This window comes from Ovis canadensis, chromosome 1 (assembly GCF_042477335.2).
Source record: "Ovis canadensis isolate MfBH-ARS-UI-01 breed Bighorn chromosome 1, ARS-UI_OviCan_v2, whole genome shotgun sequence".
Lineage (NCBI taxonomy): Eukaryota > Metazoa > Chordata > Mammalia > Artiodactyla > Bovidae > Ovis > Ovis canadensis.
The window spans coordinates 141665505-141688331 of NC_091245.1; the positions used below are offsets into that span (position 1 = coordinate 141665505).

A 22827-nucleotide genomic window follows, 5' to 3' on the forward strand; every position below is an offset into this window, starting at 1 on the left:
TAAATTATATGAGGCAGATTTCATCAGCTTTCCTATTTTTAATGAAATATTTCCATTCCCCACCATTGATAGCTGCCTAAGTAAAAAGAATTTTGAATAACATTTTCATGTCTCTGATCCAAGTATGAAAGAAAACATTTTAGACTGATGCAAGAATAAATGTTAAAGAAATATTGAGCAGTGATTTTTAGAATATTTCCTAGGAAACCACACTACCCTGTTATTAACCCAATAAATGAACGATGCAGTTGATGTGCTCTGCTAAGGCATTAAAATCAAGAAGTCATCAGGTCTGCAAAGCTCTACAAAATTTAGGGAATGCTAACACTTTAAAAATAGAATTAGCTATATGCATCCCCTATGGGATTTAATTTTTAAATCCCATAGTAGTCTTGTGCTGGATACCTTCAGTTCAAATATCAAAAACATCTAATTGAACGTCTCATTCTGAAACCCAAAATTAGAAATAGAACTACTTCAATGTTCTCCCATTTCAGAGGTGTTTTGAAAATGTTGGGAGGTGAGTGGTAAATATTTTTTTTTAATTAATGTTTCACATACATAGAGCATAATAGTTTAATTTCCTGTGTAAGCACTAGAACAAATTCGTATTCATAATTTAACACTAAAAATAGGTTCATAGAAAATCGAAAGTAGAATCTGTATTTCCTGTTAGTTTAAGAAATTGGTAGACAAATAATGCTCCTGTTCTTGTACATATTTTCTGTCACTATCCCCAAATTTTCAACCATGAAAGCAAAGCCTTAACACAAAAAGACAATAAAGATTAGATATAGGAATTAGTAGAAAAAGTATAACTGCTACATAAAATTTAAATAATTTTTTATTTGCTATCTTTATACAAAAAATAATAAATAATATTCTCTGTTATTTTAAAATTTTAATTTATGAGTTCAACATGCAAAAAACATTTTAATTTTATTCTTAACTATGTTCCTTGGGTGGAATGGTTGAGGCAGTGGGCTAGTTGGGTAGGAAGGGCTGTGGGCAAAATGGTGAAAAAAAATTTTATTTTATTTGGTTTAACTGACCAAGCTAAAAAGCTAATCATTTGCCTGAATTGCAATTTGTACCTCTGATTTTTTTTTCCTGTTTTAGAATGAGAAATACATTAATTAAAAATAAGCAAAGAGAAAATAATAGCAAACTATAATAATTTATAACTTCCTAAGATTAATCTGTAAAAGGCCTATCATCTCACAAAGATGTAGAAAACACAGTGCCCAGTGGTAGATAATTATATCTGCTATGGGCAAGGGCATGAAAACAAGCATACCACTGAAGTGTAATCCAAGAGCTGGATCAACAGTTCCCAAACCTGATGATACATTAAATTCACCCAGTCATGTTCCCAGACATTCAGATTCAGGGTGGTCTAGGTCAGCGGTTCCCAGTGTTTCATTTTAAAATCAAATTAGTAACTGAATCACTTTTCTCTACAGCAGAAATTAACAGAATTTTATAAATCAACTATACTTCCGTAAAGTAAATTTTAAGAAAGACAAATAGTATATGATCTCATTTATATGTGAAAATTAAAAAGATGATACACATGATCATATTTACAAAACAGAAACAGATTGACAAACTCTGAAAAGCGACTTGTGGTTACCAAAGGGGAAAGGCTGAGGAGGGGGATAAAGTAGGAGTTTGGGATTAACATATACACACTACTATATGTAACATAGATAATCAACAAGGACATACTGTATAGCACAGGGAACTCTACTCAATATTCTATGATAACCTACATGGCAAAAAAATCTGAAAGAGGATGAGTACATGTATAAAACTGAATCACTTTGCTGTATACCTGAAACTAGCACAGCATTGCAAATCAACCAATATACCTCAATATAAAAGAAAAATTAAAATAAACAGTAAGATAGAAAAAGAATTAGCAGCATCTGTAACAATCACCTGGGATGCATGTATACAAATTTACATTCTGGAGCCCTACCTCAGACCCACTCATCTGAAAGTCTAGAACAGAGACCAACAGTTTGCATTTGAATAAGCCCTTAAGGTGATTCTGATGCTCTGTATAGTTTGAGAATCTCTTTCAAACTGTGGTTGTCCTTAACCTTCTTCGATGTGTCATGGACATTTCTGGCAGTCTTGGTGGAACTTACCAACCTCTTCTTAGGTGCATATTTTTAAGTTGCAAAAGAGTAAAATACACATAATTTTGAAGGAAATTCATTTCATTGAAAAAGCTATCAAAGTGTTAAAAATATAGTATGGTGTTAAATATTTCTTTTTTAAGAGAGTAAATAAGATATGCTGGTGATTCTAATGATTGCTGCGCTATCATAAGTGATATTTTTAGAAGAATGTGCTAAGATCTGAAGATATGTATAATTTGTCTTAGTGACAAAATTATTGGTGCTGCTAATAATATTGTGGTTAGTCACCTACATTTGTAGCAGAAATAAAGACTGTGTTTCAATTACAAGTTAGTAAAAATAAAAATATCGTTATTTCTCCTCCAACTATAAACTGGCTACATGTTACCATGAATTGCTAGGGGCTCCATAGAACTCAGGCTGGAATTTTGGCTAGAGTAAGTGCCAGAGGTCTTGGTTCTTTCAAGAACACTGGATGATTCTCCTGCTACAGGAAAGTAGAACTGTCATATCAAAAGAACCCAAGAAACCTTGTATATTTGTTTCAGTAGAAAACATAGAAATTATACAAAACATCTCTGAAGTTTGGCAGTTTGATTTCATCTGGTATTAAAAACAAAGTTCAGTTCAGTTCAGTTCAGTCGCTCAGTCATGTCCGACTCTTTGCGACCCCATGAACTGCAGCACGCCAGGCCTCCCTGTCCATCAAACTAATTAAACACTTTTTCTCCTCCTAAGAACATGAGTGCTACGTTGTGTCTGACTCTTTGCTACCCTTGTGGACTGTAGCCTGCCAAGCTCCTCTGTCCATGGAACTCTCCAGGCAAATATTCTGTTGTGGGCTGCTGTGTCCTCCTCCAGGGGATCTTCCCGACACAGTGATCAAACCCTCCTCTCTAACTTCTCATGTATTGACAGGTGTGTTCTTTACCACTGGCACCACCTCGGCAGCCCAACATGAATTCTTAGCTTCCCTATGTGCAGGTCAACTCTGGCTTAATCCAGGGGATTCCTCAGCTTTTCATTCTCACACTAGCCTCTTTTAACCTCTCTGGAGAACTTTTTCGCTCAGTAGATCAAAACAAAATTAGAGTTTAAAAAGACCACTATAAGTAGGACATCATTAAAATGGTATTTTTTTCTTTAGAAAAAAGAAAAAAAATCAAGGCTAAGATTTCAACAAACACAGGTTGGTATTATTGCTTGCTTGGGAAAAACTCATTCCTGATGTATGCTAGTAAGTATTTGAAAGAATATTATTGGAAAATAAAGGATTCTTTTATAAGAAATCATTTATTTTTATTAATTCAATTTAGGGAGCAAACCCTTTGTTGCCTTTAACTTTTATTTTGACTTAAACATGAATGGGTATTTTGCAACCCAGAGAAATTTATGGGGCAAGGAAATTGCTAAGAATATAATTATACACATAAAGAGACAGAATTTCTTCTGGTCAATTGTGAATCATCTACCAATAAATTTTCTGCAACTTAGTTGTCTAGTCTGCAAAAGCCTGTTGTAGAGTTGGGGGTTTTTCATTTGTTTTTTGTTGCTGTTTCTGCTTTTTTAATCAAAGGCTTTTTTTTCTTCACTTAAAATTGTTACATAAAAATAACAAATATTATAGTTTTCCCCAAACCAAAATATCTTTCACCATTCCCTTAAATCCTGATGTTGTGGAGAGGGAGGGAGGTGTCTATATTCTAAAATAGAAAAAGATAAGAGCAGGAGAAAACTATCATTCCCTGAATGAGTAACAAAAGTTTTCTTGTTCATTCTGATGTTGTTGTTTAGCCAGCTGTAAGTAGTGTCCAGCTCTTTTGCGACGCCATGGACTATAGCCCACCAAAGCGTCTCTGTCCATTAGATTTCTCAGGCAAAAATACTGGCCTGGGTTGCCATTTCCTTCTCCAGGGATCTTCTCTACCCAGGGATGGAACCTGCATTTCCTGCATTGGCAGGGTTCTTTACCACTTAGCCACCAGGGAAGCTCCTTGTTCATTTAGCCTCCTTCCTAAAAATTATTTCCAACTGATCAAACAGTAAACAATATGCTACATTTTTTGAGGTCGAGGACAATTTTGGATTAAATTGATGAAATCAAATGGGATAATATACTCTTTTCTCCTTTCCTTTAATTGCACCTTCCTCTTTCTCTTACTTACTTTCTTATTTTTTTTTTTTTTGCTTTCATCCTCACTTCCTTATTCCCCTCAACTTTTCATCTTTATTTCTTTCCATTCTCTCTTCTTTTCTTTACAGTCTTATATTTTCAAAATAAACTGTATTGATTTATAACAGAGTATATGTGGTAAACTTAATACACTAGGAAAGTAAATAAGGTCTAAGAAAGAAGGAACCAAATCGATACAATATACAGGGTCAGCACAATTACTAATACATGTGTTTTAGATTTCCTGGAAATCCATGCCAGAAAGAAAACATTAAAAACCACATAACTTTAATTATGAGATAAGCTGAATAATACCAGTTCCATAGGAGGAGAAGGTGATGGCACTCCATTCCAGTACTCTTGCCTGGCAAATCCCATGGGTCGAGGAGCCTGGTAGGCTGCAGTCCATGGGGTCATGAAGAGTCAGACACCACTGAGCAACTTGACTTTCACTTTTCACTTTCATGCATTGGAGAAGGAAATGGCAACCCACTGCACTGTTCTTGCCTGGAGAATCCCAGGGACGGGGGAGCCTAGTGGGCTGCTGTCTCTGGGGTCACACAGAGTCGGACACGACTGAAGTGACTTAGCAGCAGCAGCAGTTCCGTAGGAAAACAGATTTCTTCTGAAGCTTCAATTCTAAAGGAAATTTTGCATGTATGACCTTAAAATATAGTAAGGCATTAAAAAGCAAGCACTAGTGTCAGACTTTATTTTTGGGGGCTCCAAAATCACTGCAGATGGTGATTGCAGCCATGAAATTAAAAGACACTTACTCCGTGGAAGGAAAGTTATGACCAACCTAGACAGCATATTCAAAAGCAGAGACATTACTTTGCCAACAAAGGTCCGTCTAGTCAAGGCTATGGTTTTTCCTATGGTCATGTTTGGATGTGAGAGCTGGACTGTGAAGAAGGCTGAGTGCCGAAGAATTGATGCTTTTGAGCTGTGGTGTTGGAGAAGACTCTTGAGAGTCCTTTGGACTGCAAGGAGATCCAACCAGTCCATTCTGAAGATCAGCCCTGGGATTTCTTTGGAAGGAATGATGCTGAAACTGAAACTCCAGTACTTTGGCCACCTCATGCGAAGAGTTGACTCATTGGAAAAGACTCTGATCACGGACTCGATGGACGTGAGTCTGAGTGAATTCCGGGAGTTGGTGATGGACAGGGAGGCCTGGCGTGCTGCAATTCATGGGGTCGCAAAGAGTCGGACATGACTGAGTGACTGAACTGAACTGAAGAAAATTTTATAGTAAACATGGAAGTGTATATCGTATACCTCTTGCTGCTGCTAAGTCGCTTCAGTCGTGTCCAACACCCCATAGACAGCAGCCCACTAGGCTCCCCCATCCCTGGGATTCTCCAGGCAAGAATACTGGAGCAGATTGCCATTTCCTTCTCCAATGCATGAAAGTGAAAAGTGAAAGTGAAGTTGCTCAGTCAACTCTTAGCGACCCCATGGACTGCAGCCCACCAGGCTCCTCCATCCATGGGATCTTCCAGGCAAGAGTACTGGAGTGGGGTGCCATTGCCGTCTCTGGTATACCTCTTATTCAAAGATAAATAAACTGCAGGGACTGAGAAAACAATGTTACAACTGAATCAAGAATATACTACAAGGGATAAATATCATTTTATCCAAGGTGCTGTCCACAGAGATCCCATCTCCCACTATCGAAGTATCAGTTTTCTCAGCCATGTTTTTGGTTTTTAGTAGGAGGTACAAGGAGTTTGTCTCCTTGCAAATACCATTAATATGGTAGAAAGTGGCTACCAGACTGACCTTATCAATTTCTCTCTGGTTCTTAATACAGTAGCTTGTACAAAGGGGTAAATTGATAAGGGAAAGAAAATTTTTTCTATGGCACTTTTTTTTTCCTTTTGTGTCTCATGAAATTTTGAGTTGAGAGCAGAAAATCTAAAATTAATTAAGCTTACTTGTTTTCTAAGAGCTAACATATGGCTGGGTAAGTGCTAGGTGAGTTGTTATAAATGAATAAGCTATTTTGGTTGCATTTTGGTTACATGTGTCCAGTTCAGTCATGATGCTTATGGAATTGTCCATGAGTCCCCACTTTCCTAGTTGGATGCTTTGCAATCCATTGCCTCAAATTCCTTTCATTCATCTTTCCTCTGCCTATTAAAATGCTCTCTCCTTCCTTCTGTCCTGCCAAATCGATCCCCCTCTTTCCCTCCAATCGAAAGGGAAGGCCCATTCTTCTCCTAAAACATTTTCAGACTAATCCCATCTGGTTCCATTCATTACTTAAACCTTTTGGGGTGTGAAATGAGCTACAGTGCCTGACTGCAGCATTTGCAACATTTGTGATTCTTTGCAGCTTTAGTGAGTCCAAAAGCTTAAAACATCCCTACCTAAGCTCCAGCTTCAGGGAGGAATTCTTATCACAGTATACACAGTCTAAGGAGGGAGACGAAAGAGAGGAAACCTACAAGGGACCTGAGCAGAGAGGCAGAAGATTTAATACTGTGCGAGACACCTGGGGATAGGCTTCTTTTTCTCACTAGAATTCCTCTCTGAGTGTATTTTTATACTCCATATATGACCTCAAAAATAATAATGGTGGGCTGCATTTATATGCTTCTTTTCTCACAGAGAATAAGGTTCCCCTGAAGCCAGGGGAGCCCTTTGAGGGTGCACAACGTATAAAAATGGTAATAAAGTCTTAGAAATAGGCAGTCAGGAGGCATTACCATGTCATCAAGGTGATGCTATATGGATGCATTTTTATGTGGCACCAAACTGCAGTTTTCAAACAGTTATGCAAATATGCACAGAGTTATCTAAATCTGCAGAGCTGGGACCTTTTCAGAATTTAAAAAAAAAAAAAAAAAAGCAAACTCCAGTTGTAATCTTGACAGAATGCCTCTCAAAAATGAACAACTAGTTTTCTTGCAAAAAGGAGATTGAGTCAGGGAGTGCCTCAGTTACATGCTTTAATTAAAGAACTGAATATAATATATTCTCAGCAGTTCAATTTCTCAGTTCTGAGACTTTATTTCCATGAACCAAACAGTGACTTAACATATGGTTGTCAACCTTTTATTTTGCCAAGAATATTTTAAATGTATCCTCATTATCTCCATCATTTTCTAAAATAAGAAATAGTTTATCATAAACTTCCTCTGCTGCTTATATTTTGTATATTGTGAATACCAATTGGAAGACATCGTGTTTGGTTTGTAAAAGGTGAATTCAGCTTGGCAGGGTTTGAAATGCAGGTACTCTCTCTCAAATTAAATTCTAACTTTTAATATCCAGCACCGATGCCTGGAAATGTTTGTATGAACCAATGGGCTCTATACACCACCCTTAGGTTGCTGATATCAATATTTACAATAAAAATTAATTATGTGAGTACTTTAGAAGTTTTTTCTAAAAGAATGTTTTACCCAGTTGTTCTGAGTAACCCAAAACAATCTACGTGCACCATTAACTGCAGGTTTTTTTCTCATATAAGGTTTGAGTTTGCAAATTTAGAACACAAGCTTAGAATACAAGGTTTATGCGTGTCATTTTTTTCCACATACATACATAATCTATTTTTCTTAGCCAGCTATTGAAAACATAACTATGAAATGGTACTTGAGAATCCCAGGTAGAACATTCAGCATTTACTAAATATTCTTTGTCCTTAAAGCTTTGCCTCTAGTCTTCCTTTCTTCTAGGATAGGCTTGTGTTAAAAATGTAATTGAAAATCCCACCACAGTGCAGCGCCAGTGGTAGGTGTGTGATGAACAGGTATTAGATTAAACACTGATTTATAAATAATTTTCAATATTTTTTCAATATCATTTTGCTTAGACTTTGCTTTGAATTTCCACAGAAGTTAATACATCTCCTCAGGATCTATCTTTAAAAGACAATTAAGCAATAGACTAAAAGCAGCCAGAGACAAAGGAAGCCTTAAATCCACAACCTCAATGTGCATTTTTAATGAATAACTCTTCTGAATGTTCCCCCATGTAGCCACAAGTGCTGTCAAGTGACAAAACTAAACCAATTCAATAACCAGTGGAGGTCCTTTATTCAAGGGGAAGGACTTCCCCCAGTGGCTCAGTGATGAAGAATCCACCTGCAGTGCAAGAGACGCAGGAAATGCAGGTTCCATCCCTGGGTCAGGAAGATCCTCTGGAGAAGGAAATGACCACCCACTTCAGTATTCTCGCCTGGAGAATCCCATGAACAGAGGAGCCTGGCAGGCTACAGTCCATGGGGTTTCAAAGAGGCAGACATGACTGAGCACACACATACACATGCATTCAGGAAAAAAATAGCCCATAGATTGGAGGGGACAATGCCTCACAAGCGGTGTAGTACTATTACTGAGGGATCTGGGGCAAGAGTGAGTTGAATGTTAGAAGAGGCAAGGGAGAAACAGGGTACCACTGGCTAAAAGGCCAAGGATTTCCTTATAGCCTTACAGGCTACCAGGTCCTATTTTCTGGGGTAAGGTGAGTCAGCTAAGGCAGAAAGTGAAGAAGAACTAAAGAGTCTCTTGGTGAAAGTGAAAGAGGAGAGTGAAGACACTGGCTTAAAGCTCAACATTCAAAAAACAAAGATCATGGCATCTGGTCCCATCACTTCATGGCAAATAGATGGGAAAACAGTGAAAACTGTGGCTGACTTTATTTTGGGGGGCTCCAAAATCACTACAGATGGTGATTGCAGTCATGAAATTAAAAGACGCTTCCTCTTTGAAAGGAAAGTTATGACTAACGTAGACAGCATATTAAAAAGCAGAGACATTACTTTGCCAACAAAGGTCCATCTAGGCAAGGCTATGGTTTTTCCAGTGGTCATGTATGGATGTGAGAGTTAGACTGTGAAGAAAGCTGAGCATCAAAGAATTGATGCTTTTGAACTGTGGTGTTGGAGAAGACTCTTGAGAGTCCCTTGGACTGCAAGGAGATCCAACCAGTCCATCCTAAAGGAGATCAGTCCTGAGTGTTCATTGGAAGGACTGAGTTGAAGCTGAAACTCCAATACTTTGGCCACCTGATGCGAAGAGCTAACTCATTTGAAAAGACCCTGATGCTGGGAAAGATTGAAGGCAGGAAGAGAAGGGGAACAACAGAGGATGAGATGGTTGGATGGCATTACCAACTCAATGAACATAAGTTGGTTAAACTCTGGGAGCTGGTGAAGGACTGGGAGGCCTGGTGTGCTGCAGTCCATGGGGTCGCAAAGAGTCGGACACGACTGAGAAACTGAGCTGAGCCAGCTAAATCTGAGTTGGAGGATTATGACTGGTGTTACATTTTCTTGACAGTGAAGCACTTCCTGTAAGTGCAGGTTGACTTAGATTTAGATTAGTAACATGGACCACGCCCCTGGGTGATATTCATTTTGTGGATCCTGATTTATGAGTTAATTTATCAGTGCCTTAAACAGATTGCTTAGGTCCATCCATTTTGTCACAATTGGCAAAATTTTATTCTTTTGTATCCATTCCTCTGTTGATGGCCAAATAGGTTGCTTCCATATTTTGGTTATTGTAAATAATACTGCTGTGAACACTGAGGTGCATGTATCTTCTTAAGTGAGTGTTTTCCTTTTCTTTGGATGTCTTTATTCCTGTTTTCTTTTCTGAGCTATAACAACTATATTTTATATAAGTCTTTAAAAAAGATAATTATTCTTCCCACATGGAATGAATATATTAAACTTTAGCAACTAGTACTAAGACTCATTTTCCCTTCGGTAAATCCATTTTAGATTTTATTAAAGGACTGCTCATTGATTTGTGTGCTTCAGTTACTTTCATCTGTTTATAAAATGAAAGTGCAAGTGCTGAATTCTGGGACATTACATAGGAGTTTCATTGTTCCAGCTTTCTGTTCAGTGGATGAAAGCTACTAGACACTTTCAGTGTCTTTAAGGTATTGTCTTACCTGAAAAAGAGAGGAAATACCCTCTCCTTATTTCTTTTCCTCTTACTGATCATAATAGCCATGAGTCTTCCTTGGAAACTCCTCTGTGTACAGAGTTAGGAAATGTTCAGCATTGACTATCGTCCAGGGAATACACTGGACCCTCTTTTAGAGAGGCAGTGGGCAAGTCCATAATGATATTCCAAAAGATAGGAACCACATCATCTTCCTGCCAGCCAGGAGGAGAGAGCAGGTACCAGGATGTCTCTAGCCTAAAGGCATAGTTTATATGAAGATTGAAATCTAGAATAAATAAAAGGCAGGAAAAATATTAAAAACTCAGAAGTTAAAGTTTCCAGCCTAAGCCTAGGAAAGAGTGGATAATTAAAATAAATCTTCCATGAAGGCTCACAGTTGACAGAATGGCTATAATAGGCTTTCAAGGACAACAAAAGCCAGTAACTTAATGTCTTTTGTCACATAAAGTTGGGTAGCCCATTCTGGCTTGCTGGTTGACACTCAGAAGTCCAGGCTACATACTCTGTCTTTTAGAACAATCACACAGCTTCTGACTTTAAATTAAGATGCTTATTAATAGGCTTTGCATTGAATAAAATATCAAGAACAGAGCGACTAAAATAAACACTGATATTTTAAAAAACCTTTTTCTGCAAATAAACCTTTTTCTGATTCTTAGACAATGTGCATGTTCTTAAAAGGTGAATTACACTCAACAGGAAAACATGTTTAATAAATTATGGTGCAGCAAGTCTGTGAAGTCGTCATTATAACTGACCATTATGGAACTTTCTGGACAACATAGAAAAACTCAGATGACAAACTCAGACACTCAAGCGATGTGTGCACTGATCTTAACTCAGTTAAATAATAAATATGAGCAGGCAAATAAGAACTAGAATTATTATACAAACATTATCGTCCAGTGTATTCCCTGGATGATAGTCAATGCTGAACACTTCCTAACTCTGTACACAGAGGAGTTTCCAAGGAAGACTCATGGCTATTATGATCAGCAAGAGGAAAAGAAATAAGGAGAGGGTGTTTCCTCTCTCTTTCAGGTCAGACAATACCTTAAAGACACTGAAAGTGTCTAGTAGCTTTCATCCACATTTTATGTCATTGTGAGTAATTCTTCTACAGATCTATAACATCTTTTAAACATTAAAACACTTGAAGTTGAATATTAAAATGTTAATCTCTTTGTCAGAAATTTGATAGTTTACTTCAATGTCCACAGCATTAAATAACTAGTAGTCTAATTTATGTTTTTGTTTGTTTGCTTGTATTTTTATTTCGTTCCTGGGTTTTTCCCTAGGACTGGAAACTCATCCATGCCAACTTTTTCTACTGGAGGTGGACCATTTGTAAAATTAAACACAGCACCTAATGGCAGCTTAATACTAACGCCAAGGTAGGTTACAAAATGCATTCTTTGATTAGATGTAAGTGGACCAAATAATAGATTTCAAAGCCATTCAGATTTTGAAGCCATCCCATACTGGCCATATAATTTTGAAAGATATTTAACTTTTTGGTATTCAGGTAATCTCAAGAAGTATCTAATCCATCCTATTGGATAACATTACCTAATCCATATATATGGTAAGATAGTCAAATGAAGTATTGTAGTGTAACTAGCACCCAGAGATTCAAAAAGTTTTACATCAATATCTTTTTTATCCCTACTCTTGGATTTAAAAAAAGTAAATCCCATAGACAGGCTTCCCTGGTGGCGCAGACGGAAAAGCGTCTGCCTGCAATGTGGGAGACCTGGGTTTGATTCCTGGGTCAGGAAGATCCCCTGGAGAAGGAAATGGCAATCCACTCCAGCACTCTTGCCTGGAAAATCCCATGGACGGAGGAGCCTGACAGGCTATAGCCCATGGGGTCGCAAAGAGTTGGACACGACTAAGCGACTTAAATTGTGAGAGTTGAGATAAATAGGTACACATCAGACTAAACAGAGTGATGCCATTATGTATCATCAAAAGAGAAGAGAGAAAAACATAAGTCGTGGTATTCTTTTTCCTAGCAAATGTGTTCATGCTAAGTTGCTTCAGTTGTGTCAAACTCTTTGTGATCCTATTGGCTGTAGCCTACCAGGCTCCTCTGCCCATGGAATTTTCCAGGCAAGGATACTGGAGTGGATTGCCAGGAGAGTTCCTTACCACTAGAGCAACCTGGGAAGCCTCTTCCTTGCAAACAAGAACATGGATATTAACTGAAGGAATCCAGGCTCTAAGTCGTGTCTGCATTTCTCTTTTACCCTTTAAAATTAGGTTTGCTTTTACTCATGTTTTAAAAGCAGCATCTTTCCTGTATTCAAATATCTGTTTTAGCTTAGATTATGTCATTTCTTCTGCTCAGGCATTAATGATAACTTCAGTTATTAACTAATTAATTTGATTGGCTTCAAATTTTACAGCTCCATTAAAGGCTAGCTTGGGGGTGGGTGGCATCACGGACTCGATGGACATGAGTCTGAGTGAACTCCGGGAGTTGGTGATGGACAGGGAGGCCTGCCGTGCTGCGATTCATGGGCTCGCAAAGAGTTGGACACGACTGAGCGACTGAACTGAACTGAACTGGGGGTGGGTGGAGAAAGTTACTTTAAGAAAAGACTATAACTACAAGAATTTAAGATATTATTGCTGGTACATTAGGTTGTAGTTTTTGGTTTAATGTATTATATGGTGAAAAGTGAAATTATATAATTATTCAGCTGTTCATGAAAAGTTGCCATTTCTGTAAGTTCAATCAGTAAAACAAATGTTAAAGGAGTACTTTTAGTACCAAAGTACTTTGCAGTTGAATATTTTATATGAATGCTTGCACAGCCTTAGCTGATATTATTAGTCTCATCGGGGATGAAGCAAAGAATCTGCAAGATCTCCTTTCACAGATTTCCTTTTTATAAGGCATGTCTAAATTTATATTACCATTACAGATGTTGAGCAGCTTGTATGTTGAGAATGCCTCTCATTTATATTTTACAAACATTTAAGGATGAGTTAGGAAACAAGGGAAAAATATTAAATATTTTCATATTAATTATATGCATGTTTAAAATAAGAACTAGGTTATTCTATGCTTATCAACAAAATGGCAGTATCATTGTACATTGATGTCTCTATTGTATGTAGGTTTGTGTTATCTGAAAGAGATACCATTTATAGATAGAGATATTTGAAACTTTCAGTATATCAGTAAGCCAAGACATTCTTAATCTCTTTCTTGATTAGCCACGTATACTGGGTTGGCAGGAAATCAGATATATTTGCACTTAGTTAATTTATTAATATATTTATTTGTTTTTTGAAGAGACAGGTTTATTGCCCCATGTAATGTAATGTTTTGAAAATGCTCTTTCACTAGTGGTCATAATAAAAATATAAGAAAAGGAAGAAGATATCAAGGAGGATGATTCTTCTAACTACGGAAGCAACTTGACCTGAAATAACTGGAAAAGTAGAATTGCGCTACTTCCAGTACTGGGTTTCCTTTTTCTTTGTCTGGTAGTCCTAGACATAAGCAAATTTTGATTTTATACATATTGGTTGAGAATGTGTTCTAGATACAAGATGTAGAGTGCTTATCAACACTTTGCCCCTCAGTCGCTCAATCACGTCCAACTCTTTGAGACCCCATGGACTGTAGCCTGCCAGGCTCCCCTGTCCAGGCAAGAATGGAATTTTCCAGGCAAGAATACTGGAGTGGGTTGCTATTTTCTACTCCAGGGAATCTTCCTGACCCAGGGATCAAAACTGCATCTTCTGTGTCTCTATTACAGTCTGCATCTCAGTTAAACATTACAATGCTACAGAGGGTATTTCCAGTTCATATAAAACCTCTGTGACTTAGGTAGTACTTCTGTGCTCTAAGGTTAAGGAAACAAGCCTGGTGTTGATAAGTGATTTGGACACTTTCACAAAGCTGGAGGCAACATGAGATTTTAAGCCTTCCACTTTCCATTCTACCCTCCTATATTGTGAATGCTCCAAGGCAGCATATTACTTTAAATAGCAGTTTTAGAAAGGAAAAAGAAAGAAACAGGGCCAGTGTTGTTGGGCAAATATAGGAAGAGAATTTAGTTCACTTTGTCAACACAGCAGATACAGACATCCATTTGTATCCCAATGCTGCCCCACTGGACTGGGAGTAAGACACAGCATCATGGCATTGCCTATTTTCCCATAGAGGGGAATAACCTAGTTCTCACTCCAGGACCGAAGACCAGAACAGTTACTCTATTTTTCTCTAAACTCTCTAAATATACCTAGCCAAATGGACTCACTGCTCACTCTGACTGGAAGTGAAGCCTCTTACTGCTCTGTTCTGAGACTACATACGTGCTTGTGTATGAAAAGTTTGATTAAGCAAAACACGTGAAGAATGAGGTGCTAGTTCACTTTAATTTTCTGGTTAAGTTAGCCAAAATCTGTTAAGTTAGCCAAAAACTTTTCTGTGCTTGCTGAAAAGAAATCCATCCATTTTATGCAAACAACCTAACATTAAGTATTGTTCAACACCTAAGAATAGAAACCATTTTGAATATCAATTTTTATTGATAAGTATGGTAAATGTAGTAAGTTTGGATGAAACAGGACATCATCGTGGAAAATATCTTAAAAACTGCTTATCTCCTAACCCTAGGTGGATAACAGAAGGAGAGTTAACTGAGGCTTCTTCTTTGGGGAATGTTAGATGCATACTGATACATCTACAGAAAGTGAAATTTGCTCAGTTGTGTCCAACTCTTTGCAACCCCATGCACTATATAGTCCATGGAATGCTTTAGGCCAGAATATTGGAGTGGGTAGCCTTTCCCTTCTACAGGGGATAGTCCCAATCCAGGGATCAAACCCAGGTCTCCTGCACTGCAGGCGGACTCTTTACCAACTGAGCTATCAGGGAAACCATATAGATACATCTATATCTAGATAGATATACCTACATGCACATTGCTTATTAATAAAATATACATTTCCTTATATTTCAATTGAATATGTCTACTCTAAAGAATTCGTCTATTAGACAACATGAATGCCTGTGATCAAATACTTACCATGTATGTTCCAAAAACATTGAATTGCTCTGATTGTATTTATTATCTCACATAGATCTTGGGTCATGTTTCATGTTTTTTGATTTGGTCTTTTCTAAAATTTCAAGCATCTAAACAATGTGCACAAGAGATTGTGTAAATATTTAAATAGAAACTTAAATTACATACATATGTGTGTTTTATTATAAGCGACAGCTACATAGCTGCATCAGGAAAAAGTGTTGGCAAGCTCTTTAATTCCTTGTATTATACTGATCTCTAGTGGTTGGTAAGTATAACATTTTAAAACAATTTTTCTTTTAATTTCTTTAAACGAGAATTCTTGGCTTTGAAATAAGTCGGTGTCCAAATATTTAAACAGGTAGTGAGTTTTTAATTATTTATGCCTGCACTTTAGGTGCCTGTTTACACATCTGTCTCCTTTGAAGGTAGGACCTATGATTTATTCATCATTGAATTCTGTGAATAAGTACACAGCCTCACACACGGTGTTGGGCACCAAGGCATATTCTGTGTTATAGAATGATGAAATCCAAGGTTGATTCACAGAAGCTAACAGTAGGCGTGGTTTATAGAATACTCATTCTGTATAATGCACAATAGTAATTCCATTGCAAATATTTCTTTATTTCTCACAAAACTCCAATAAGGTACTATGCCCCAATTAATGGATATTAAAACTGAGCCTTGGGGATATTGAGCAACTTATCTAAAATCACCTGAGTTGCAGAGTTAAAGGTTCAAACTCAGCTTTATTTGACTTTCAATTGAAGATTCTTTGCTGTGCATTTCAACCTCCCTACATTTTGAGTATGATATATTTAAAAGCCCATTGTACTAAAGAGAAAAAATAGGATAACCTATAATACTATGTTTTGTTTGAAATGTTATGTGCACCATTTTTTAAACATAGTTGCTCTTCTATTACAGCCAACAGTGCTTAGAGGATTCACTGATTCTGCTACAATGTAACTATAAATGTGAGTAAATATTTCCTCTTGTTCTCCTTCAAGCCTTCAGTTTAATGTCCTGGAGTCGCTGTCACCTTAAATTATTTTGTAATGGCCCATTCAATTTTCAGGATCAGAGGAAATTCACTGAAACTAACTAGAGGCTGTTTCTTCAATTATCTTAATAGCATGTGGGAAAAAACTGGTGACTCGAGAAGTTAGCCCGAAGATTGTTGGAGGAAATGACTCCAGAGAAGGATCCTGGCCTTGGGTCGTTGCTCTGTATTTCAATGATCAACAAGTCTGCGGAGCTTCTCTGGTGAGCAGGGACTGGCTGGTGTCGGCCGCCCACTGCGTGTACGGGTGAGTGTGACGTCACTTCCCCAACAAGGTGACTCTGGCAGACCCTGTGCATCCCATTTCAGGCAGCCTCCCCAAATCCTCCCAGCAGGGAAACGTCCCCACTGTTTATAACACTATAATCTGTCCAGTAATTTTCCCATGAAAGTCATGTATAAAAATAAAGTACAATTAAAACTCATTTTCATTAGAGTCTTACATCAAGTATTATGTTTCCCACATACATAAATATTGAAATTTCCACTTATTCACAAGGTAAGCATTTTTAAAGGTATAAAATGAGCTTTTACCATATAATTTGTGCTAGTTATCAGTCATTTAGAACAATATTTATTGTCATTAAGTCATCAGTGTCAAAAAAAAAAAGCATGTATCAATAGATCTGGAGTTACAAACTAAAAAGTGTGCTCTTTGAAATTCATATGTAAGCACCTTGCTGTGAATTAGCTTAAAAAGGGTTCTTTAGGTCTCAAGTCAGATCTGTTTTGATGCTGGTGCTGCTGCTGAGTCGCTTCATTTGTCTCCCACTCTGTGCGACCCTATGGACTGCAGCCTGCCAGGCTCTTCTGTCCGTGGGATTCTCCAAACAAGAATGCTGGAGTAGGTTGCCATGCTCTCCTCCAGGGACTCTTCCCAACACAGGGATAGAACCCAGGTCTCCTGCATTGCAGGCAGATTCTTAAGCGCTAAGCCATCACAGAAGCCCGTTTTGATGCCAACCGTAACTAAAACTTAGAACTAAGAATCAACCATGTCTAATGTGCTTCTTGTAGTATGATTTTACAAAGTACATGCGGAATTCTAGGATTTGTCTTCTCCCTGTAGAGCAGCCATCCTTAGAGCAGTGCCTCAGGAGAAATGAAAGTGGATGGAGGAGGTAGAAAATACACATCAATATTCCTGGGTCCAAGAATGTGTTAATTTTTTCATCTACCTGAAAGATGTCACCTCTTTATGTAATAATACTCCAACATTTCTGAATTAGGTCAGAAAAAGGTAGCTTCCTCATAGATTCCTGAGACCTCACAAGGGTGATTTCCTGCCCCTGATTGAGTAGGAGAGGCCTCCAGGAAATGACCTTAACTGTGAGGGTTAGAATGAGCTGCAAACAACCAGAATCTCTAAGTGAAAAAGTGCCGTGTGTGTGCAGAATGAAGGAGACAACTGCCGTTAATCAGGTTAAAAGACTAACTTTGTACAAACACAGACACTGAAAATTCTTGGATGAATGGAGATAAATCAACCACAAAGGCAGTCAAAATTGTTTGGAAGACACGGAGACCCAGGGAGAATGAGTATTAATGAATTGAGACTAATGTGAAATACCCATCATACCAGAATGAGAGCAATCTCACAGCAAGAATGCTGGGAGCCTTCTAGGCTAGTAAGGACCCTAATCTGTAGTTTGGCCAGTTACCTTCATGAGGACTCTCCAAGGTACTGTCTGCTTCTAAAGTTCTCAGAGTCTGTGCATTACACTCTGTATCTGGGTGACAATACTACAATCTCTCCCATATCTAAACTGTACCCTGACTTTGCTGCTTCTTGATAACTCTATTTTAATCTTTTTTTTTCCTACCATATCATAAAAAAAAAAAAAAAAACATCTGTAGTAGTCAATTTTCCCATTCCCTGCTAAACAAGACTTCAACCTTTACCTACACATGCTTTATGCATTGGGCATGTCACCAATGGGTGACCTGTATCCTAACTATGTTACAGGTGAAAGGTATCTTTAGCTGGAAATTCAGTGTTTTCTGCTGCACCATAGGTAGTTCTTAGTAAGAGATCAATCTCCTGTATTAACGTCAGATTTGGTAAATTCATCCATTCGATATTCTTGCAGAACATATGTTTTCTAAATATCAACCAGCCTTGCCGTGATGTTAATGACATCTTTCAATTATCTACTTTACAGCTGTACTTATTTTGGGTTAAGGATACCAATAGCATCTTTTGAAACCATGAATACATGAAGGAAATGGAAAAACATTTTCATCTAATGTAAACACATGTTCAGTCCTACAGGATATAAAATGACTTTTCATACAGTTTTAAATCTGAACAAAGGCAAGCAAGTGTAAGCTGTAATAGAATTGTGATGGCTCAGACTTTTCCTCAGCAACTTTGCATTGTTCCCACTCTCCTTAGCCCCTCAGTGGCATTATATCTCATTCTTTTTCAGTTGCCAGGAGTTTTCTTGCTTTCTTATGTATATCTCTAACCAAGAAAGTTTCTGATATTATTTCAGAGAGTTTTATCCAAGAAAACTATTCTTATAAATATGCTTATACTGACTCTGATTTTTAAAACTCTACTTATACAGCAAAAAGCTTAATTTCTTAATAAAAAGGAGAACCCAAATCAGGAAACTTACTGAAATTAAACCATACAAATAACCTGTACCTGTGTGCATGTTAAGTCACTTCAGTTGTATCCAGCTGTAGCCCACTAGGCTTCTGGGCTCCTCTGTCCATGGGATTCTCCAGGCAAGAATACTGGAATGGATTATCATGTCCTCCTTCTGTGGATCTTCTTGACCCAGGAATCAAACACTGATCTCTTATGTCTCTTGCATTGGTGGTGGTGGTGGTGGGGCGGCGGGGGGGGGGGGTGTTATTTACCACTAGGGCCGCCTGGGAAGCCTTACACAAATTACTTATGTTTGTACTGCGTGCTAAGTTGCTTCAGCCATGTCTAACTCTGTGCAGCCCTATGGACGGTAGCCCTTTCGGCTGCTCTGTCCATGGGATTCTCCAGGCAAGAATACTGAAGTGGGTAGCAATGCCCTTCTCAGAGGATCTCTCTGACCCAGGGATCGAACCCACGTTTCTTATGTATCCTGCATTGGCAAGTGGGTTCTTTAACACTAGAGCCACCTGGGAAGCTAGTGACCTGATCTGACCTGACCTCGATGTAAATCTGCTCCAGGAGTTTCCACCTATGGATAGTTAAATGCTTTAATTGAAGAGTTCTTCTCTGTCTACATTTGTATGTTCACACCCCCTTTCCCATCCCTCAGCTTCAGTATTCCTGAATGTCACTAAATTTCCCTGTGCTTGTTCCATTTCTCCTTTACTAGTGTGTCTGTTTTTTTTTTTTGGTCCAACCTTAAAAGAGATATTTGGAAAGTATGAGCCGAATTTGCTCTGATTTAAAGACAAGGTGGACTTCAACTCAGAGAATAGGATTTTGATCCGACCTATGGTACTAACTGAATGAAGGGTACTTATGGTACTGACTAAAGGGGAAGCCCCCTTGTGGCTCAGATGGTAGAGAGTCTGCCTGTAGTGCAGAAGACCCAGGTTTGATCCCTGGGTTGGGAAGATCCCCTGGAAAAGGAAATGGCAAACCACTCCAGTAATCTTGCCTGGAAAATGCCATGGATGTAGGAGCCTGACAGATACAGTTCGTGGACTCGCGAAGAGTTGGACACGACTGAGCGACTTCACTTTCCCTTTTACTCTTTCAAGGCACTGACCTTGTGTGACTTCGAATCAATCTGTGGGTTTCAGGATCTCATCTGTAGAGTGTCCACAGAATATCTACCTCCTAGGGTGATTGCCAGGGCAAAATTAAGATGCTGCAATGCTTTTGTGAATTAGACAAATGTGCAACAAAATTTTTATTGTTCCTGCTCAGGAAATGTCCTTGGAAGAAGACTCTAAGTCTTACCCACGAGATATTCAGCACATTTATTTTCTACATTTTTTATATTGATATAATTTCAGACATGCCCCCAAATTGCAAATAATAGTACAGAGAACTCCTGTGTACCTTCACTGACATTTACCATTTGTTTACATTTTATGCTATGAGAACTTTCTCATTCTTTCATTCCCTCCACTTTGGAGAAATATTTGTTTTCTGAATCATTTGACAGTGGGTTAAACATGTGCCTCTTTACTCTGTGTTCTTTGTTGTTTTTTTTTTAAACTAAGAACAAAAATATTTTCCTACATAATCACAGAAAATCATGGAAATTAACATGCATGCAATACAATTATCTAATTAACTAACACAGTATATATTTACTTTTGTCAATTGTCCCAAATATGTTTTTTAGAACATTTGTAGCTTGTATGTTTTCTCCACCCAAGAACCAATTAAGTATAAGGCACTCAATTTGATTGCAATGTCTCTTTCATCTTTAATCTAAAACAGCCTTTCTGTCAGCCTTACTATCTTTGTCTTTGTCAGTCTTTTTTTCTTGTTTTTGATATCTTTTTAATACAAGCAAGTTATTTTATAGAAAGTCTTTATATTTGGGGAAACCCTTCAAGCTTGCTCCCTTCCATTCTTTGAGAACTTCCTTACTTTCTGGCAAAATAAAAAGTTCCAGGTTCATCTTGTAGTTTCCCTGCCCTTGCCCTCAAATTAAGCTTTCTATAAGAAACCCCAAATCCATTCAGCAATTTTAGTTCCTTCTACATTTAAAAAATAATATCGTCTACAGGCCTATAGTTGCTGGTATGCCCTGATTCTAGACCCTCTCAGTGGGCATATCTCTATACTCTCACAGCTCTATAAATATGAACTCAAAATGGAACAATTCAAATAAAACACAATAGAATACATTTCAGTCTTTTCTCCTTCCATATTTTTAACTCATCTCCAATTATGGCAAAGCTTATTTATGCTGTCTACAAAATAACTATGGATTTGCTCAAGCTTAGAATGGAAAAGTAGTTTGAAAATTATGAACCATAGCGCTGTCTAAAGCAACCAGAGTTTAACATTGCTTTCATTTTTTCCCACTGACATATGCAAAATGCCTAATCTTAAATGTCTAATTTGATTAGTTTTAAAAATGCATATGTCTGTGTAACCACACTCTCATCAAGACATAAAACATTTCCACCACCTGGGAATTCCTCCCTTACCGCCTCCCAGTCATCACCATCCTTGAAGGAGACTCCAGAAGGGACCACTGTTCAGTCTGGGTGGGTCACTCATTTATAATTTACAGTATGGATCACATCTATTGAATAGACATCTATTCATGATGAAATTCCTGGAGGAGGAAATGCACCCCACCCCAATATTTTTGCTGGGAAAATCCCATTAACAGAGAAGCCTGGTGGACTACAATCAGTGGAGTCACAAAGAGTTGGACACAATTGAGCGACTGAGCACAATAATGAAATTATCATTGACAAGAAGCCTCTTGTCAATCTTCCATTCTTTAATTTGCTCTCAGAGACGATCAAATGCACCATGTGGATTACCTCATTTCTCATTAAAACAATTTATTGAAACAGGTGTTAACATTTCTGAAATAGATGATTTCATAACCAGGTGTTTTGGTGTATGACAAGAAATACACACTACTATTTATGCTTTATTTAGTGCTAATTTAATTTAACTTATAGTGATAATAAAACTCTGAAAACCAACTTTTTAAATAGTATTGACTACAGTGAGCAATAGTCATTCAGTCGTGTCCGACTCTTTGTGACCCTATGGACTGGAGCCTGCCAGGCTCCTCTGTCCATGGAAATCTCCTGGCAAGAATACTGGAGTGGGTTGACATTTCCTTTTTCAGAGAAACTTCCTGACCCAGGGATTGAACTCACGTCTCCTGGATTGCAGGCAGATTCTTTACCATCTGAGCCACCAACATTAATTAATTAATTGATACTGCAATTGCAGTTTAAAATTTGGATTCTTTTTAATGCCTCAAACAGATAGATCTAGGACACAGAATCTACCCAAATATAATGTTTTAAAAATTATTTCATTTCTACTTAAACATACTCTAAAAAAATATTCTGGGTTTAGTTTCTCTATCTACCTATTCTTATGGTTTTATGAGATCAGCTAATAATAAATTATCTCCTTCAGGTTGCAGAAATCCTGTTACACTTTTTCAAGATTTTAGTAATTTGTACAGATCAAAAAAAAAATGAAGAGTATTTTCCTGAGCCAGTAGGGATGTCAAGATTAGTGACTTATTGGGTTTTGGTTATGGCATGGATCTTGATTCCTTTTCTAAGAGATGCCAATTTCCAATCTGTTGTCATCTACTTAAAGTCACCTTTGGCCCATATCATATAACTCATTTCCTTCATAGTATTCTATCAGCACTACTTTTAATAACATACTTTCATTAACAGGTAACTTATTATTAGTCCACTCAGAAGTTTTATTTCCTAAATGTTTCAGTATCTGATCTCCGAAGCTACTTCTACTTTGAGAATGAATTCTTCATCTTGG

General features: G+C 37.7%; 1 protein-coding gene across 1 annotated transcript in view; it reads left to right on the forward strand.

Annotated features, from left to right (window-relative positions):
- The window catches only part of TMPRSS15 (transmembrane serine protease 15), a 156908-nt gene that overhangs the window by 112604 nt on the left and 21477 nt on the right, over positions 1-22827 (forward strand). The window contains exons 20-22 of the mRNA XM_069589530.1: positions 11552-11647; positions 16232-16281; positions 16440-16614. Of these exons, the coding sequence (XP_069445631.1) occupies positions 11552-11647; positions 16232-16281; positions 16440-16614 (321 nt within the window). The remainder of the gene's footprint in view (positions 1-11551; positions 11648-16231; positions 16282-16439; positions 16615-22827) is intronic.